General features: G+C 32.6%; 4 protein-coding genes and 1 pseudogene across 7 annotated transcripts in view; 2 read left to right on the top strand and 3 right to left on the bottom strand.

The window, feature by feature from the left end:
• LOC105205952 (mediator of RNA polymerase II transcription subunit 17) overlaps nt 1-1,667 on the top strand; it is a 143,047-nt gene extending 141,380 nt beyond the window's left edge. For both annotated transcript variants that reach the window (XM_039449995.1, XM_039449996.1), the window contains one exon: nt 845-1,667. In XM_039449995.1, coding sequence (XP_039305929.1) covers nt 845-1,055 — 211 coding nt within the window. In that variant the 3' untranslated portion in view covers nt 1,056-1,667. The remainder of the gene's footprint in view (nt 1-844) is intronic.
• A 1,813-nt stretch (nt 1,668-3,480) lies between these two features.
• On the bottom strand, nt 3,481-7,414 carry LOC105204311. 2 transcript variants are annotated; one of them, XR_005574783.1, is made up of 4 exons: nt 7,046-7,410; nt 6,810-6,959; nt 6,026-6,489; nt 3,481-5,773 (listed from the first exon to the last, which is right to left on the bottom strand). XR_005574783.1 is itself a non-coding variant. In XM_039449299.1 (4 exons), the coding sequence occupies exons 3-4, from the start codon at nt 5,991-5,993 to the stop codon at nt 5,117-5,119; spliced, it is 663 nt and encodes a 220-aa protein (XP_039305233.1). In that variant the 5' UTR covers nt 5,994-6,489; nt 6,810-6,959; nt 7,046-7,414; the 3' UTR covers nt 3,481-5,116. The 2 variants fall into 2 exon arrangements, 1 of the variants encoding a protein (XP_039305233.1); XM_039449299.1 differs by having other exon boundaries at nt 5,988-6,489; nt 7,046-7,414.
• A 968-nt stretch (nt 7,415-8,382) lies between these two features.
• On the top strand, nt 8,383-10,874 carry LOC113006271 (surfeit locus protein 1). The gene is made up of 5 exons (XM_039449552.1): nt 8,383-8,645; nt 8,734-8,896; nt 8,978-9,175; nt 9,303-9,473; nt 10,621-10,874. The coding sequence occupies exons 2-5, from the start codon at nt 8,775-8,777 to the stop codon at nt 10,796-10,798; spliced, it is 669 nt and encodes a 222-aa protein (XP_039305486.1). The 5' UTR covers nt 8,383-8,645; nt 8,734-8,774; the 3' UTR covers nt 10,799-10,874.
• A 42-nt stretch (nt 10,875-10,916) lies between these two features.
• Nucleotides 10,917-11,847, bottom strand: LOC113003973 (SURF1-like protein). 2 transcript variants are annotated; one of them, XM_039449554.1, is made up of 3 exons: nt 11,747-11,847; nt 11,361-11,521; nt 10,917-11,279 (listed from the first exon to the last, which is right to left on the bottom strand). In XM_039449554.1, the coding sequence occupies exons 2-3, from the start codon at nt 11,432-11,434 to the stop codon at nt 11,078-11,080; spliced, it is 276 nt and encodes a 91-aa protein (XP_039305488.1). In that variant the 5' UTR covers nt 11,435-11,521; nt 11,747-11,847; the 3' UTR covers nt 10,917-11,077. The 2 variants fall into 2 exon arrangements, with proteins under 2 accessions (XP_039305488.1, XP_039305487.1); XM_039449553.1 differs by having other exon boundaries at nt 11,610-11,823.
• A 2,862-nt stretch (nt 11,848-14,709) lies between these two features.
• LOC113005297 lies at nt 14,710-18,650 on the bottom strand (annotated as a pseudogene).
• Nucleotides 18,651-19,294: the final 644 nt, after the last annotated feature.

Here is a 19,294-nt window from a genome sequence, read left to right as displayed (position 1 = left end):
ATTGGCAAACATATGCTTATTTAGTTTTTATAGGAAATTCTTCAATTATAAATACATTAAATAACGAGAAGGTTATACACGGTTTAAAGCAAATCTTTGTGCTCATTAATTTTCTAGGTGAATTTATAAACATTTACAAGATTCCCTCAACTGCGCGTTGCTTACTTCGCTGGACTTAAAACAAATATATTAGGAAGAATCAAGAAATGTAAAACAACGAAAATTCAAATTGCTAATCAATTTTATTAATTTTTGATGCTTGTAAGCATTTTTGCTTATCCCGAAAAATTGTAAAGAAGTTAATGTTCAATTATGTAATAATTTATACAGTCAAAAACTATTTAAAATCGAATTCTTAATATTTGCGACATTGTCAGTAATTGAGCATTTCTCCTAATGCTGATAATTGAACAACCACCTTCATTTCTGATGACAAATACACAACAATATCTATAATATGCATACGATTAATATTAAAGAACTTCTAGAAGAGAGAATCGCTAACTGGAGTCACCGTGACCAATTATATGATTGGCTGGCATAAATATGCAGATTTTGCATTACAATGTCAATGCATTGGCCGGCACGCATTACGCGGAATCACCGTTGATTCCTCGCGACGAAGTTCGTCAATGAATTGACGTTGCAATGCAAAATCTGCAAATTTATGCCAACTAATCACAGAGTCGGTCATGTGACTCCAATTGGCAATTTTCTCTCCTAGAGGTTTTTTAATTAATACTGTTCGCTTAAAGTCAAGTTATGCAAGTTTTTTATGACGTAGAAAGAATGTTGCATACGCGCACCGGCTTGGCATTTAACTATCATTCAATTATGTTTGCAGAATGATAGCTGTACGATGCGAGCCGCAAACAGGTGTACAAGTCGCCATTGCTCATTCTCCTAGAAAGGATTTCTTTCCTGGTCAGCTTGTTCGAGAGAGAAAGTGGGAGAATCTGGGAGGCTCTTTCAAAGAAGTCAGATGGGACAAAATGGAAGGAAAGAATTTTCTTAACAAAATGGAGTTACTTATGGCTTCTCTAACAAGTTCTTAAATATTGCGAACAGTCAAACTTTTATATATATTTTTTTTTGTTTGGGACTGAAAAGATTCTCTATATTTTTCTATATCGTTGATCTTTATTTATATTCTATTGACAAAGAAATGAAATTACTGTTGTTGCAAAAATCAATTTAAAGTAAAAAACAAAAACAAACTTTTTGTTCTAAATTGATTATACACAGCTTTATTCTATATGTATAAATGCAAACGATAAATAGTGTGAAATAACGAGAAAAAAAATTAAATTTGTAAGAATTATGGTGAGAAAATATAGAAAATCTTCTCTGTCTCGAGAAAGAAATATATAAAAATTTGACTGTATCGGCAAAGGGAATACGATGTTTTCTCACGATAGAATCAATAATTTTGTTTTTTAAAATAGTTTAATTATTCAGAAAATAAAAGATGATTTATTGATAAAATATTTTTTTGTTTTTATCAAGAAAGTTTTATACTAATTTATCCATTCCTTACGCTTTCTATTTAATAAAACTTACTGCTATTAAAATTTAATTTTAAGGCTCCTGAGTAGTTAAGAACTTTGCATTGATAATCGCGATGTAATAGAAAGAATTAGAACTAATAGACGTGGAAAATGATAAAATTTTGTCATTTTATGTCACTTTCACAGATTAGCCATGAAAATAAACAATCAATTCAAATAGCTTGGAAGTGTTTCAGGGAGAGATTCATCTAGATGATGTTCAAGGGAGATAATTCGGGATTCCGTCCGTCTGAAGGGTTGGAATCCATGAGGAAGACACTTAGAGGTGGACGCGCGGGGTGGCAAATAACACTTTCACTTTCTTAATAACACTTTTATTTCCCAAACTTTATTATAAATGATTTCCCTTTTTAATATAATCGAATCGCGGTGAACGAATCACGTGTTATCGCGCACTCGGCCGCTGGATGTTTTGCGGGGTGTCGAGTGACCGATTTATCGCGGAGGGCATACGTGCCGATCGTACTTTACATTAAGAATCTCACGCTGCCTATAATTAGGCAGCCTAACCTATAGTTTTGGTATTTCCAATATGGTAAGGCATTAGGCCCTCACGATGACCATATATAGTCATATTCGCGTCAATCGTACGATGCTTACGCTGCTTGCACGATTGGCAAATTCCGCAATCTTAAGCCTGTCGCAGACGAAACGTTTTTTCTTACTGGATTTCTAATTGGATTTTCTTACTTGCTACCGTACGGGCAATAGTACTGGCAGTGCTACTGACCGTGGCTTCACACGGTGCGAGTTTTCGTACGGGCTAAGCAACTGAAATTTGTTTCATAGAAGCGGCACGCTTAAATATGGATGAGATAGATGAGATGGATTAAATTATTGCAACAGTTGTACATTGTCGTAAAATTGCATTATTTTTAATTATTGAAAAATTGCGACAACGAAATAAATATCGCCGACGTTTATGGAGTCGACAGTCAATACATTCTTTAATGCCTCACTTTTACTGTGTTTATTATGGTAATTTGGTGTGTTTATCGCATATAAACATGGTTCTTATTAGTAGGCCTCTATTAAACATAAAATACTTTCTTTGGACTATTTTGAAGTCTTTTCATTTCTGCACGATGTTATGTTTGCGAAGTGAATTCACGTTTGAACTTTGACAACACTTCGACAGTATAACCTGGTATAACCCAGTATAACCTATAAGACTGCGTCCTGATTGGCTTTCACAATAAACCAGTACAGAATCACGTAAGAAAAACAGGACATGATCTATTACGAAAATCCAGTACGCGAGCCAGTAGCGTAGCCCGTAAGCTACCCATTTCCAGTACGGGAGCACGTAAGACTGCCAGTATAGCACGTAAGCAATCTCGTAAGAAAAAACGTATCGTCTGCGGCAGGCTTTACATTTCCGATGCAACGAGCGTTCATGACGTGATTGTTGCTAAACGGATATGCAAGATAATTAAAGTAGCTAATAAGGCTACAAAATAAGGAGCATTTTAAAAAATGGGTCGAAGCCATTGGGCTAGAAAATTTTATGCCTACAAACACAGACGTAATTTGTAGTGCACATTTTAATATACATGATTATATGGACACAAATAAAACTGATGTACGTTTAAAATATCTTGCTATATCCTCTAAATTTCTAAAAGCTCCAGCGATTTAAAGAGTTACAAATTTATTTACATTGCATTCTCAAAATGAGAAGTCCATGAATTTAGAAGAAGACAAGGAAAATTGTTCGACAGTCTTCAGTCTACCTCTAGAAAATACAGGTAATACAAGTGCTATCAACGATACAATTAATTTGACAATAAATAAAAAAAAATGGATAAATCTAAGTATCATTTTAAAAATCAAGAAATGAGTCTAAGAAAAAAATAAATGCAAGCAACTATTAATGCACTAAAGCAAAATTTAAGAAGGAAGGAAAGAAAGCTACAGTTCCAAGAAAATTTATTAACAAATTTACGGTATGGTATTAAATTACAAATGTACATCTAAACAGAACGCAGAAGTTATAATGATATTATAATATCATTTATCACTCAATATCACAATAATAAGAACTTTTTATTATGCATTAAAGTGACAGTTTAAATAATGATATGACCTTATAATATTGTAATGAAACGCCCCTCCACCTCGCGCGCACTGCCACTCCGCTCCGTCCACCCGAGCATCGCACCGACAAGCACCACGTGCGCGCACCAAGCTAACCTACCGTCGCGATCACGCGTAAAGTCAAATCACTAGATCTATAAAGTAACGCAATTGTCCGCCATTTTGGCTCCATAACGTGGCAATTTCAAATGACACTTATATGAATTAATATTACAAAGAAGGAAAAACAAATAAATACTAAAAATTAAATATAAAATATATTTTATTTATTTTTATCACATAGTCTTATTTTTTCCGTAACATTTATAATTTATCACCGATTTCTTCATTGCGACACTACGACTAGAAGAAGGAACAGCTTTGATAATGTTATCACAGTTTGTTTTTAAAACAAAATGTATACGTGAAATAACAAATATTTTTAGTAGTTTATATATAATATTATGACATGCAGGAATAAAATCCGTCGAATACATTTGTAAACATTTATTGACTAATTCTATAGGTTTTAACTTATTAGATAATAAATCAGTCTCATATTGCCGAAATAATATTTCGCATTTATATATGATATTATACACATCCATAGTAAGAAAATATAATACATTTTTCTTATATTCTCTTAATTTGGTGAAAAGACTTAAATTATTATTATTGACATCATTCGAATTTGTATCAGTATTTACAAGTGCATTAAAACATGTAGTAAAATGTTTGTAATTTTTTTTAATTTTATGTAATAATGCACCTGTCAAATAATACAATGCAGTTTGCGTTTCATTATTTAAAGGTTCATTCGCATTAGTGGAGTGTGTAGTTCTTCATCCCAATCATCCCATATTTCATTCTCAATGCTCTCGAGACGTTGTATGTCTCTAGACTTATTTTTATTTTCCAATAGTTTTATTTCTGTACAATATTGTACAAGATGATCGGCATCAACAGCAGAATAATTACCACGATTAATGTTTGCCTGAAATTGTGACAGAGAAACAAGACGCAATGATTGTTTAAATTCTCGTGCGTCTGGTACAGATTCGCCCACGTATTGTCAAGAATAAATTTTCTAACGCATCCTGAGTAAACCTGCCTAATAATAAATATTTAAAATTTTGTTTAGATATTCATGTTGTATATCGAGAGCAGTTTGTGTACAATGTACCAAACCGCTTTGGAATGGTTTCCACTTTCCATTTCCAACTACTGTTATTCCATAAACAATTTCATTAAATTCTTTTAAAAAAGTGATATTTTCTGTGTATATATTTTCCTGAAAATGGGATAGCGCAAGTTTTTCATAACGACTAGTCATAAGCTTAAACCATTTGTGTATTGTGCTTATAAACCACGCTGTAGTTTTATGCACGTAATCAATATTTTTTCTATCTATGTGATATAATATGGCTGCAACGTTGTTGTTTAATAATCCTACACTTAAGGCAACGTTCATTTTATCGAAGTGAGAAGGATTTATTGATTTTTCTTTTAAGTGTGGACAGTTTTAAAATATCTTTTTGGTCTAGCATATATACCTCGCAAATAGGTTTGATAGAGACTTCGTTGTGCGGTAAGTTATACTTTTTCACTATTGTTTCATCTAAATAAAAGGTGTTACCTGCAGTTAATGCGGATGCTGTATTTTTAAAAACATGAACTGGATCTGGTGTAAAAAATAGTTTATCTTCATTGTTACATGGATGTTGAATGTTATTTTTTATCTGACTACATTTACCAGCTGTAATATTAAAAAGTCTCCACCAACTCCTATTTTGCGCTCCCATATCCGAAAGTACTACCTTAATAATTAATCCAATATTGTGTGCCTTTTCAATAATTGTTAAAATCTTTCTCGTCATTTCTTGCGGGCAAAATGAATTGGCTGTATATTCATACCCAATGGTTTGTTTCCACTTAGTAGTAATGCCGCACAACATAAATACCGTACTATGTGTAGCTAGCTGATTAAAAAAATCCATTCCTTCTGACAGTTTTATTGTTGGTCGGCCAATAATTATATTGGTACTTCTATCATATTGCAGACCAGTTTTTATGGACATTTTATCTATAAGTAGTATCGCATGTTTTCCTTCTGATTTAAATGTCTCTATCTAAAATAATATAACAAAATATATCATAATAATTTTACATTAAAATATGTATATATATAATACTTTTATTTATATTCAGCTGATTTGATGAAAGTAATTTCTGTTAAAATGTACTTATATAAAAATAAATATATATATATATATATATATATATATGTATGTTTGTGTGTATATATACAAAAATATGAAAAACTTAATTAAAAACAATACTAACTTTCATCTTTAACAGCTGCAATATATCTTCTAAAATACCTGGCCCAAATTTTAAACTTTGTATGCGATATTGTAGAGTACGGATACTTGGATATGGCAAGTTCTGCCGTTGCACCTCCTCATAGCCTTTTCGTCCGCAGGCTACATACAGTTTCAAGGCTTTATTTATTGTTTATGCAGACCATAAAGATCCTCTGTGATTATAATTTGTCATAAACTGTTGTTGATCTGCGTTGAACACTTTTTCAAAATTTATATTTTTTTCCGCAATTTTTTCTTCAAAATATTACATTCTCGTATTTTTTGTTGTAAAGCTTTTTTCAATTTCCTAATATCTTTATCTTTTTTCTTTATTAATGGAGTGTTCTGTGATTCATCCACAACATTTGTTCCAATATTATTTGTCATGTTATTACTGTTATTACTGTCTTCATTGTTATTATGACTGTTAATATCGTTACACAAGCTAGTGCAATTTATATTTATTGGGTTCTGCTTGTCATCTATGGAAAATTAAACAATTTAAACTTTAATAACAAATAACAAGTTAACACAGTATACTAAACAACATAAAAACAGTATAATGAATAAGTTAATTTATATATACAATGGTGTTATGTATACAATTCGAGGCTTCATTTTCTAATTCACTTGTCATAAAAATGTATAATCTTACATATATAAATGCACACATTTAAGTTTGTATAAATATATATGCAACTTTAAATTATCCATATTTTTTTATTAATATGTGTTCAAAAATCTAGCCGCAAGTAATATTTATTTTTTATTTATAAGTACTATTGTATTATTTTATACTTACGAATTTCTATCTCCACAGATCTAGATGCCTTTTCTGTTAATTAGTTTTTCGCCTCTATTGTGTGTTTCTCTAATAAATTTGGTTTTGTGAATGGACGGAGCAGTTTTCTTCTTCTCTTTTATTCTCAAACTGGTCCTCGCCAAAATGTGCCTGCAAAATTTACGTAAAAATTACTGTAGTAATACACTGTAATACCACATTATTTAATACATAATTATAATTTTTTATTAATTTACCTCACAAATTAGAGCTCTTTCAGCTAATGTATTTTTTCCAATTAATCGTAACCATTCTAATCGTCTTTCGCTATTTCTTTTACCCGTTGGCAAGCGAAATAAGCGAGCTTTCTTTGTGCAGTTTTTGCACAGATCCACGCAACAACCTAGCATTTTAATATGTATTTTTGCTTTATCACACAGATTATGCGACACTTTCCGCAAGAAGATACAATTGTACTTTAACTATAGTTGAACGATATAGAACTGTACTATTTACACTTTCCGCCGCCATTTTGGCTTCATCGAGAACAGGATTTTTAAAGGGTCTCGCACATAAAATGCATAACATAACATAAGCACAACATAAGACTAACGGACCAATAAAAATGTTATGTAAATCAATATGGCGACTTTATGTTAGATGTTCATTGGTCTATCGGTCTTATGTTGTGCTTATGTTATGTTATGCATTTCATGTGCGAGGCCCTTTAGATTGCGTTACTTTATAGATCTAGTGACTTTAATCACGCTGCAGCACGCGCGCTGCCCGTGGCGTTCGGTAACGTTCCCACTTCGGGCCTGCCGACCGAGCGCGCGGATAGGTCCGCCCAACTGCGCGTTTGACCTCCGCGCTGCCAGCTGTCGGACTAACAGATATAACAATTTTGAAGGTGCCATTCGTTTGCTAGTCGTTTGCTAGTGTTTGCATGTTTTTTTGTTTTGTTTGCATATTAATTAGTTTAAACAAAAAATCGAAATTAAAATTTGGACAAGTAAAAAGCTGTTTTACCTCGTGATTTCCTGAATAATTCAGTGTCGAATCGTTTGCTAGTCGTTTGCTAGTTCCAAATATATAAGTATTATTCTAATTATATCGATAAATAACGTAATAATGTAATAAATAATGTAATAATTCATTTATTAATAAATGGGATTTCTATAGTAACTTTAGCCCTAGTAACTTTCTAGGTGACTCGATGCGCATGCGCTAGTTTTATCCCCAGTAAAATTTGTGGGTGGCATACTTGTACAACTGCATGAGAATCCGGTGTGATTGTACTATCTTTTTCAAAATTGTTATATCTGTTAAGGGTCGCGCACATAAAATGCATAACATAACATAAGCACAACATAAGACCGATAGACCAATGAGCATCCAGTATAAAGTCGCCATATGGAGTTACATAACATTTTCATTGGTCCGTCGGTCTTATGTTGTGCTTATGTTATGTTATGCATTTCATGTGCGAGGTCCTTTAAGGGGCTCACACATGAAATGCATAACATAACATAAGCACAACATAAGACCGACGGGCCAATGAGCATCCAGCATAAAGTCATCATATTAATTTACATAACATTTTCATTGGTCCGTCGATCTTATGTTGTACTTATGTCATGTTATGCATTTCATGTGCGAGGCCCTTTAGTCCGACAGCTGGGGTCACAGAGGTTATCTTTTTAATCTTGAAATTCAGATGGTGAATATACAGTGGAATTACAAGTGCGGACGTGTTTTCCGTTTCTGAATATTTTTTGAAACCGCCGATTGCATCACAATCGGCAATCGTTTTTGTGATACACTTTTTGATTTTCTCATACACAAGTAGCCTTTAAAGTATGTATTGTCCTTACGTTTCGTTTGAGGGACGGGTATTAAAAATGACGAACTGAACTAGTTAAAGTAGAGGTATGGGATGTTGTAGGTCGTGGGAGACGCGGGCGAAAGAGGATCTGAAAATAGACAATGTTTCGACTAACGCGGAGGACGCGTGTGAAGAAACCCGCTCTGGATGCTGAGTTCTTCGATGTTTATAAAAATACTAATGGTGTCGTCATCGTCATGGAACCAATTGAGCTGTCAACTGAGTAAGATTATTATATTGAAGAATTGTATTGTAAGCATTATTTATTTACAAACGTTTAATAAAAAAAAACACTTGTTTTTAGCTTAAATGAACTGAAAGATAAAGAGTATTATCGTACAAAAGTGAAGGGCAAATTTTTATATGAAAAGGAATTTTTGATAGGACCTAGAAGCCTTATTCTCAATGGCGAAGCCATTAACGAAAAAGGAGGTGGAATATTTTCTCCTAAAGCAGGCTCAGGATATTACGTAATTACGCCTTTCAGATTGGAGGATCGTGAGTAATTACACAAATGTTTTTACTAACAGCTAATTGTGAAAAGAAATTTTGAAAGAATAAAGATTGTAATATTTTTATATTTTCTGATTTATTAAAGAATTAATTTAGGATTATTTCTTGATGTTTAGCATTACTATCATGGTGAATCGTGGATGGATTCCTAGAAGTGATCGTTCAACGTTTAAAATGGAAAAGAAGATTACAGATCCCATAGAAATTATTGGCATTATCAGAGCAACAAAAAAGCGACCTCCATTTGTACCTGACAATGCTCCTGGGAAAGGTGTATGGCATTTCAGGTAATAATGCATAATTTACTTATTTGCAAGATTGGATATGTTAATATATTTATTTTGCTTATTATAACTTTGCTTATTTATTTTTATGTAAACCAAAGTTAATGGTTTATAAAATTTAATTACGTTGAAAGTTACATAAACAAAAAATAATTCAGTTAAAAGTTGTGTTAACATTAAATTAAAAATTAATATTTAAAAGTATTATTAAGTCAGAACGTTGTAATTTAAAAAAAATGAATTACTCTAAATAACATAACAATTACAATAGTACCAAATAAATTGAATATTGTTTAATTGTTTGTAAATTAAATTTATGTGAAAATGATGTAAAAATAATTTTAATATCAATTTTTTTCTTTACACAATTAAATTCCAAATTTGGGAAAAAATAAATAATTTATATATGTTTCAATGCTTATTAAGTTAAAGTTTATGTGTTTTAAAAATAACTAATTGAGGTTAAAAATTAACTTTTAAACTTTAATATTTAATACAAATTGAAACAAGAATGCCTTCTACGGTCGCAGCTAGGTCTTTGTGTTTGTATTGTTTGTGTGATTTTATATACTTTCCTCAAATTTAATAAACTGCGTGCCGAATTAATTTTCAGTCATAACACAATTCTAAATTGAACATTAAGTAATATCGCGTATTATTAAATATTAATCCTTTTCCCCTCTGAAAAAACTAAAGAAATTATTGCGAAAAATAACATCTCATGATGATATTTCTCGCAATAATCGATTATGAGTTAGAACGCTTTCCAAGGCAGTGTGACTTTAAAGTAGTAGAGAGATATTTTGACCGTTACTGTATCAGTACAAATAATTTGGCATGCAGTTCATTGAATTTGAGGAAAGTATATAAAATCACACAAACAATACAAGCACGAAGACCTAGCTGCGACTGTAAAAGGCATTCTTGTTTCAATTTGTATTGATACAGCAACGGTCAAAATATCTCTCTACTACTTTATTTAACTTTTTAATTAAATTTGTAACTTTTTAACTAATTGGTTATTACTCAACTTTGTTTATTTATGTATGCTAAAATTAAAGAACTGTAAGAATTGTAACAAATGTGTTCTATTACACAAAAATTCAAGCGTATATATATATATATATATATATATATATGTTTGTTTTAGAGATTTAGATGCAATGGCAAAGGTAGCAGAAGCAGGACCTGTGTGCATAGAATTATTAGCTGGATATGGCACACCTCAAGGTCCGGTCGGAGGACAGACAAAAGTAACTTTAAGGAACGAACATTCAAATTATATGATCACCTGGTATTCGTTGTCTGCCTGTACGAGCTACATGTGATTTCGACAACTTGTACAAAAATTACCTCTTCTTTAAATGCATAGATGTTCACCCGATATACATATAATGATATACATACCGAAAAAAATATGTAAAAAAAGAATGTAAATATATATACATTGTCATAAAAAATTTTTTTATTATGATTACACATTTATATTTTTTATATTTCATAATCCTAAATTAATTCTTTAATAAATCAGAAAATATAAAAATATTACAATCTATTCTTTCAAAATTTCTTTTCACAATTAGCTGTTAGTAAAAACATTTGTGTAATTACTCACGATCCTCCAATCTGAAAGGCGTAATTACGTAATATCCTGAGCCTGCTTTAGGAGAAAATATTCCACCTTCTTTTTCGTTAATGGCTTCGCCATTGAGAATAAGGCTTCTAGGTCCTATCAAAAATTCCTTTTCATATAAAAATTTGCCCTTCACTTTTGTACGATAATACTCTTTATCTTTCAGTTCATTTAAGCTAAAAACAAGTGTTTTTTTTTATTAAACGTTTGTAAATAAATAATGCTTACAATACAATTCTTCAATATAATAATCTTACTCAGTTGACAGCTCAATTGGTTCCATGACGACGACGACCATTAGTATTTTTATAAACATCGAAGAACTCAGCATCCAGAGCGGGTTTCTTCACACGCGTCCTCCGCGTTAGTCGAAACATTGTCTATTTTCAGATCCTCTTTCGCCCGCGTCTCCCACGACCTACAACATCCCATACCTCTACTTTAACCAGTTCAGTTCGTCATTTTTAATACCCGTCCCTCAAACGAAACGTAAGGACAATACATACTTTAAAGGCTACTTGTGTATGAGAAAATCAAAAAGTGTATCACAAAAACGATTGCCGATTGTGATGCAATCGGCGGCTTCAAAAAATATTCAGAAACGGAAAACACGTCCGCACTTGTAATTCCACTGTATATTCACCATCTGAATTTCAAGATTAAAAAGATAACCTCTGTGACCCCAGCTGTCGGACTAAAGGGCCTCGCACATGAAATGCATAACATAACATAAGTACAACATAAGATCGACGGACCAATGAAAATGTTATGTAAATTAATATGATGACTTTATGCTGGATGCTCATTGGCCCGTCGGTCTTATGTTGTGCTTATGTTATGTTATGCATTTCATGTGTGAGCCCCTTAAAGGACCTCGCACATGAAATGCATAACATAACATAAGCACAACATAAGACCGACGGACCAATGAAAATGTTATGTAACTCCATATGGCGACTTTATACTGGATGCTCATTGGTCTATCGGTCTTATGTTGTGCTTATGTTATGTTATGTTATGCATTTTATGTGCGAGACCCTTAACAGATATAACAATTTTGAAAAAGATAGTACAATCACACCGGATTCTCATGCAGTTGTACAAGTATGCCACCCACAAATTTTACTGGGGATAAAACTAGCGCATGCGCATCGAGTCACCTAGAAAGTTACTAGGGCTAAAGTTACTATAGAAATCCCATTTATTAATAAATGAATTATTACATTATTTATCGATATAATTAGAATAATACTTATATATTTGGAACTAGCAAACGACTAGCAAACGATTCGACACTGAATTATTCAGGAAATCACGAGGTAAAACAGCTTTTTACTTGTCCAAATTTTAATTTCGATTTGTTTAAACTAATTAATATGCAAACAAAACAAAAAAACATGCAAACACTAGCAAACGACTAGCAAACGAATGGCACCTTCAAAATTGTTATATCTGTTAGTCCGACAGCTGGCAGCGCGGAGGTGCGCGTTTGGATATATAAGCCGGCAGTAGGAACACCCATGATGTAAAAAACAAGGTGAAACAACGCGCATCGTCGGCGGCTAGATGCGAGGTAAGAGGCGTGGCTCAATGTAATGCGCCAATGAAATTTGGGTCCAAATATATCCGCGCAATTTAAATACGAAACAATCATATGTAGTCACACGTACTTAAAATGTAGAAGTTGTTAAAAAAAATATATATAAAAATGTAAAAATACTTGAAATTTATTATCTTTAACACAAATCACTGTTGCAATAAACACTGTTGTTAAAAACATGAAATATAACAATTTAGCCATACACATAAGCTCATTCTTATAACTTTCCAAATTTCTTCTAATCCAAGTTTAAAAAATTTGAAATCACAATTTTCATTAATGTACAAAATCTCAACCTTACCTTCACGTTCTTCTTTTTTTAAGTAGCTTTGAATTTCTTCGATTCACCAATTATCTCAGATTCACATATAAATACAAGTATACATACGTCCCAGTACCGGAGCCGTAGCCATATTGAATCTCAAAATTTGGACCCAGTTCTGATTGGTCTAAAGTATGGTCTACTGCGCATCTGGTTACTTGTTTCACCTTTCTTCTTATATCATGGGAACACCGAGTTAGATCTTCCCGGTCCACCGAACCTGACAGGTCGAGAATCCTCGACCGCAACTCCGACTCCCCAGAGAACGAGAATACTCGCCTCATCCAGATCCCTCGACGAGAATCCTCGTCGTCCCGACGAGCTGAGGATCCTCGGCTAACCACGAAATTCCGAATACCCGCTCCGCAGCCAATCACGGCGAGCATCCTCGCCGCGCTCCGTAGCCGAGCATCCTCGGCGAATCACCGTCCACGACGAATATCCTCGTCGAATCCGCAGGCTAGGTATCCCTGGCCAATCAACTCCGTCCTCTCCCTCAGGGAAGACTCGCTCATAGAAACTCGAACATCGTTAGGACATCCGCGCCCTGGCGATATTCTCGCCTCACCTTGCACGAGGCGGCTTGGGCGAGGCGCGGAATCGCCACCGTCCGACCAACTCCGCGTTCCGCGACTCCCCGACCACTCCGGACACCGTGTCCGCTTAAACCGCGCGTACTCCGTATCATTCGTTTATCTCGTTTATCGCGTTTAACTTACTATCATTATTGAGTTCTTTTTCTTTTCCGTTTGTCGTTTGAAGACTGTTGAAAAAATTGTTGAAATTAGGGAACGAGTACCATTTAATCTTCAAGAAGAAGTGCCCCCAAATTAATGAAATTATTTATGTTATGTTGCATGATTCAGTACTCTGTAAAAATAGATTGCTCAGTGTTTGTTATAAATTTTAATGAACAAAAATCCAATTGATCTGCTGAATTTTTGTTCACAAAATTTAAAAAAAAATTTAATTGGTACAATTTAATTATTGGGTGTTTTTCAACTGTGACAAAAGTCGATACAATTGTACACAGCTAAAATGATGTGTAGCTATAGTTTTAGCTAATATAAGAATCAGCATCAATTATTATATTAAATTAATCAATTTAATATAAATAGTGATATTACTAATTCTTATTCGACATGCTGTGTTATGACCGGAATTAATTCGGCGCACATCCTGTTTAAATTCGGAGAAGTATATAAAATCACACGAATAAATATAAGCATTAAGATTTGGCTGCGACCGAAGAAGGCTTTCTTACTATCATTGTGTTGTTACACTATCGGTCCAATAACATATTTGTAATTTGAAATATAAATGTTAAATAAATATTAAATTATTTTCTCTAAATCATTATTTTAAATATTTAATTAATGTTAAATAAATATTTAATAAATTTTTAATAAATATTATTGTTATAATGAATTGTACAATAAATAATTAATAAATATTAAAAAAGCATTTAAAAAATATTGTGTGCTGATTGGGATATACTTTGATAATCACAAAACTTAACTTTAATAAATAATCTTATATTTTATAACATTCTCCCTATTTTCAATCATATTTTTTAAGGATTTTATTCTTCATTATTTTTAATTTATATGATCCCGCATTGTAGAATTTTTTGAGATATTTAGTTGTAGCTTATTTTCCATTAAATAAATAAAATTTTTCGATTATTGATTATTTTAATTGTTCACAATTAATGTAAGCTATGTATATATAAGGTGATATTAAATAGACATATATAAGAACATAAAATTTACTTATATAACATGCTGGTATATATTTATGACTAAGTGGGCGTCAAATAATTAATTAGTAATATACATATTTATTTTTGTTATATTGCAAAAAGATCAGCCAATGAACTTATATACTGTACTAAAAAATATATATTATACAAGTAATGATATATATAACATAGTTTACATTACTACTTTATTGCGAGTGCTGTGTTTATTTTTTGTATCTCGTAATATCGTGTATTAAAATACGCGTAAACTTTGTATGTTTTTCTAACTTAGTTTTGTACAAATTCTGTACTACTGTATTTTCTTCAGAGATTTACCTAGCGAAAGTTTACAAAACATATTTTCCCATGCAAGTTCTTGGGGTTGAATGTTTCCATCGGGTCTTACTTGTGCTCCGCCGTTTAGACAACCTAATAAAAGTAATTATATTAAGTTTAATTATTTATTATATGCATCGTATTAATACATTATTTAAAATAAAACAATTACTATACGGGCATGCCATAATTTTGACATGGTCGTAAACGCACTTGCCCTTTTTCATTTTTTGAACTATATTCTGTATAATCTTGAAGCTATTAATAATAGCAAATTTTAATAACACTTGGTCATTTCTCTTCAATTCTGCTTCCTGGAAGTCGAGATTTCTAAGACTTTTAAAATCTACTGTGACATCCTCGTCGAAAAGATTCTTCGCTGCGTAACAAAAAATGAAGTCTGAGTAATCATCTGAGCCACTGTGACTGCATAATTTAGTTCCAATTTCTTCACTGTAGGAACCAAATGGTTGTTTAATTTCACCCTCGTCTATTTCATTTAATACTAATTAATCGTCTTCATTCAACATATGTTCTAATTCAACTGAAAATTGATACCATAATTTATATTTAAATGTTAATTTTAAGGTTTAATATAGAAATATGGATATATGTATATACTTGACGTTATGATACAGTCTACGTCTCTCGTTTTTCTCCGCTGATTGTAAAAATCTTCTTTGGAAACTTCCAACTTTTTGTCATAGCAGGGCATTACAATTACGTAATATATCTGTTCTGGCAATAGACCCATAATTTCAGCTAAGTGGTATTCTACTAATGACCCCATAATTTGAGATGAGTTTGTAACGCTTATATATGGCAATATAAAATTTCCGTTTTCTCAGCGTAACACACCCAACCTGACATAGAAACAAGAATATTATAAATTTTTATTTGATGTTTTCATAAATATTTATTTTACCTAGACACAAAGAGGACAATATTGGTAATTGGTTTTTCGTACCCTCCTTACTAGCTTTATAACGCTCGACAAATTCTTTGGCGGCGTCCAACAGAACAAAATCATCAGCCATTGTTATATCTAATATTGCATCAGCTCCCAATCAATAGAAAAATCCTGCCAATTTAGAAGAGCTTGTTCGGGGGGAAATTCATAACGTTATGCCAGAGACAATACAGGTTGCACCGAGAGACTTACTATTATATATTTGGAATTTGTACTTCCTATATTCTGCAACAATATAAAATATATATTTTCAATTAATAAACAAAATAAATTAATCCTACGCGCATACAATAAAGTAATTCGTATATTTGTTTTTCTTTAAATTAAGTAATTAGTTATAACATTTAAATACAATTTTTTAAAATAAACAATCATACAAATATTTTCTAGAGATGTCAAAGTATATGTAAGAATTATTGAAGAAGTTTTTTATATTTGCATATAAAATTATTATATGCATGTAAGCTTTGTAATAAAATTTTCACTTTTCAATTAGCCAAATAACATATTATTATAAATACACTGATTTTAAGACTAGATAAGGTAAAAACGAATCTTTCTTTTTTAACATGTTTGTTACTTTTAAAAATAAACCAACTTAAGCTTATAGAACAATCACAAGTAACAGGGGCGGATCCCGATAGCGCGCGGGACCGATAGCCCACCACCACTCACAGTGGCCGATGCCTAGAGTTTTTCCGTTGGTTGGCTTAGATAAGTCAAGATGATTGGTTGGTGGGCTCTTGCACCGTGCGCTATCGGATCCCGTTCAAGTAACAGATCTATCTACGCTTTCCGTTATTTATTTTAAGTAACAATACTTTGATTGGGAATTTATAAACGTAATACAATTATGCTAGGAAAAACCATAAATAATGATTAATTTATATTTTGAAATATATATATTTTGTATGTTTTTTTTTTAAGTGTAAGAAAAGCGGTTGATCTTTCATATTCCATGTGTTTTCTTCATCGAAATTGCTAATAAGCGAATCCTTGGAGTTGAAATTATTCAGCTTCTTATTATGTGAATTTGTAACCAGCCATGTAATATTGAAAGCTTGACTTACTAATAAATAATAATATATATTTTAGATATGTTCTACAATATGAGTTTTTCTTTTTATAATGGAATATATATTTTATTATCTACCTTATAGCAAATTCGATTGGCGTGCACTCGCCCCGTTCCAGTGGCTGGTAACTTTTTGTTACTAGGCACACTTGCTCGGAGTGTATTTTTATACTGAACTGAGTGCGGGTATTTACACTAACCTAGGTGAAGTTATTTACTCTGACCCAACTCAGTGCAACTGGTAACTTGAACTATAACTATTGCTATATATTGATAATTATTAGTTGATTAATCAATTGATTACTACCACTAATAAATTATTAGTTAACTGTTATGCATTTTTTTAAACATAAAAAAACTACGCACATCTTCAAATTCACGAGCAACTACTCTTTTTCTATCTTCTGTATCTGGCATCTTTATCATATTTGGAGCAATATAATTAAAATATTTCATAACGTTTGTTATGATAGAATGAAAAGTTGATTCTGCTACATTAAATCTAGATGCAATGTCCCGTATCACATATTTATTTCCTGCAAACCTGTAAATATAATATTATTAAATACTTATGTATATACATATTAATTACATAAATATATAAAAAACATACCATAAGAGAGCTAATAGCTGTACATCACTATTTATTGTTTTACGCCCACCATGCTCTGTTGTTGTATTATAAATTTCTAAATTTAAATATATATTATTCAATATATCGAACGTGCTTCGTTTCAAACGAAAATGTTGCTGAAACTAATAACAGATGTTTTAAATCTGAAATAACAAATATTTAAAATAGGTGAAATTTCGTATAGCATACCTCCTTGTCAGATTATTTATTAATAATTTCCATCATATTTTTCACTTTTGGAATATTTTCACATTTCATTAATATTGTCATTATCTCTTTATCGCTGGAACTGCTTGAACTATCTAATAGTTCGTCTAATAACAATATTTTTTCTATCATATTTTTGCCATCTCCTGCTATTATATACGTTGTATCAATTTGGTACTAAACTATAAGTACAGAACGCACTGAACCGCACTGCCAAAAATCTCGGTGCGGTTTAGTGCATTCTGTACTAGTGTGGTGCGTTCAATCGAACATAAAAGTATCACTGAACTTTTCAGTGCATTATCAATCGAACACATCATAGTTTCTGAACCAGTGGAGTGCACGCCAACCAAATATAACACACTAGAAGAGGGCACCAGTGCGCACTAGTGCGCACTAGTGCATCCAATCAAATTCGCTATTAATTATCTATTTTTAGAGCTGGCATTTCAGAGTGACAAGTAAATTCATCTAAATCGTCGTTGCTATCTGTTCTTTGTGACACCACTTCCTAAGAATAACACAATCTTTGTAAAATTATGAAGTTCGTATATTATTAGTATTATATTGTTAAAAGCAAAAAACTCCTTTTCCTCGTTTTTCTTTCCCGGCGGGGGAAGAGTGTTGTATCCTGTACAACTACGATAATTACACGCATAGCAACAGGAAATTAAGATTCCTATTGCTATGCATACGCGTAGCGGATTCGAATTCCGCATACGCTAAAAATATCGAAAGACGCTGATGGTCTGTCGGGCTTCTGGTCCGCAACACCATCGCGCTGCGCTAGCTAATGCTGAGTCGCTTTCCGGTATTCGGATTTCGGCTAAGCGTGGGAGCTGCATGCCGCAAAAACACGATTGGCCGAACCAAACGACGAATTTCCGCATAAATATCGCGACAAAATCGGAAAGCGGCAGGAGAATTTGACGAACAGCTGTCCGGTGTGTTACTCGTCGTGCGTGACTTACACGTCGAGCTTGTAACACAATCCGGAGATAACAGTCGACCTATATATACCGGGCCGTCCGGGAAAAGCAAGCGAACGAGCGACATATATAATCATACTACAAGTGTAACAAGGGCAATACTGAAGAAAATATATTATCTTAACGTTGGAACAAGCAAGTGTTTCATCTTCGATTACCAAGCGGCCCTTCCTACGAATTCTAACTCCTAAGGCGCCGAAAAGATCCCGATATACCTACCGACGTGCCCAAACCCATCACCGGGGCACAACATTAATTTGGTGGCAGCGGTGGGATCACGCTCAAGAAGACGATACATCCGCAAGTCGTGACGACGA

This window comes from Solenopsis invicta, chromosome 5 (genome assembly GCF_016802725.1).
Source record: "Solenopsis invicta isolate M01_SB chromosome 5, UNIL_Sinv_3.0, whole genome shotgun sequence".
NCBI lineage: Eukaryota > Metazoa > Arthropoda > Insecta > Hymenoptera > Formicidae > Solenopsis > Solenopsis invicta.
This window is presented reverse-complemented; position numbering and strand designations above follow the sequence as displayed.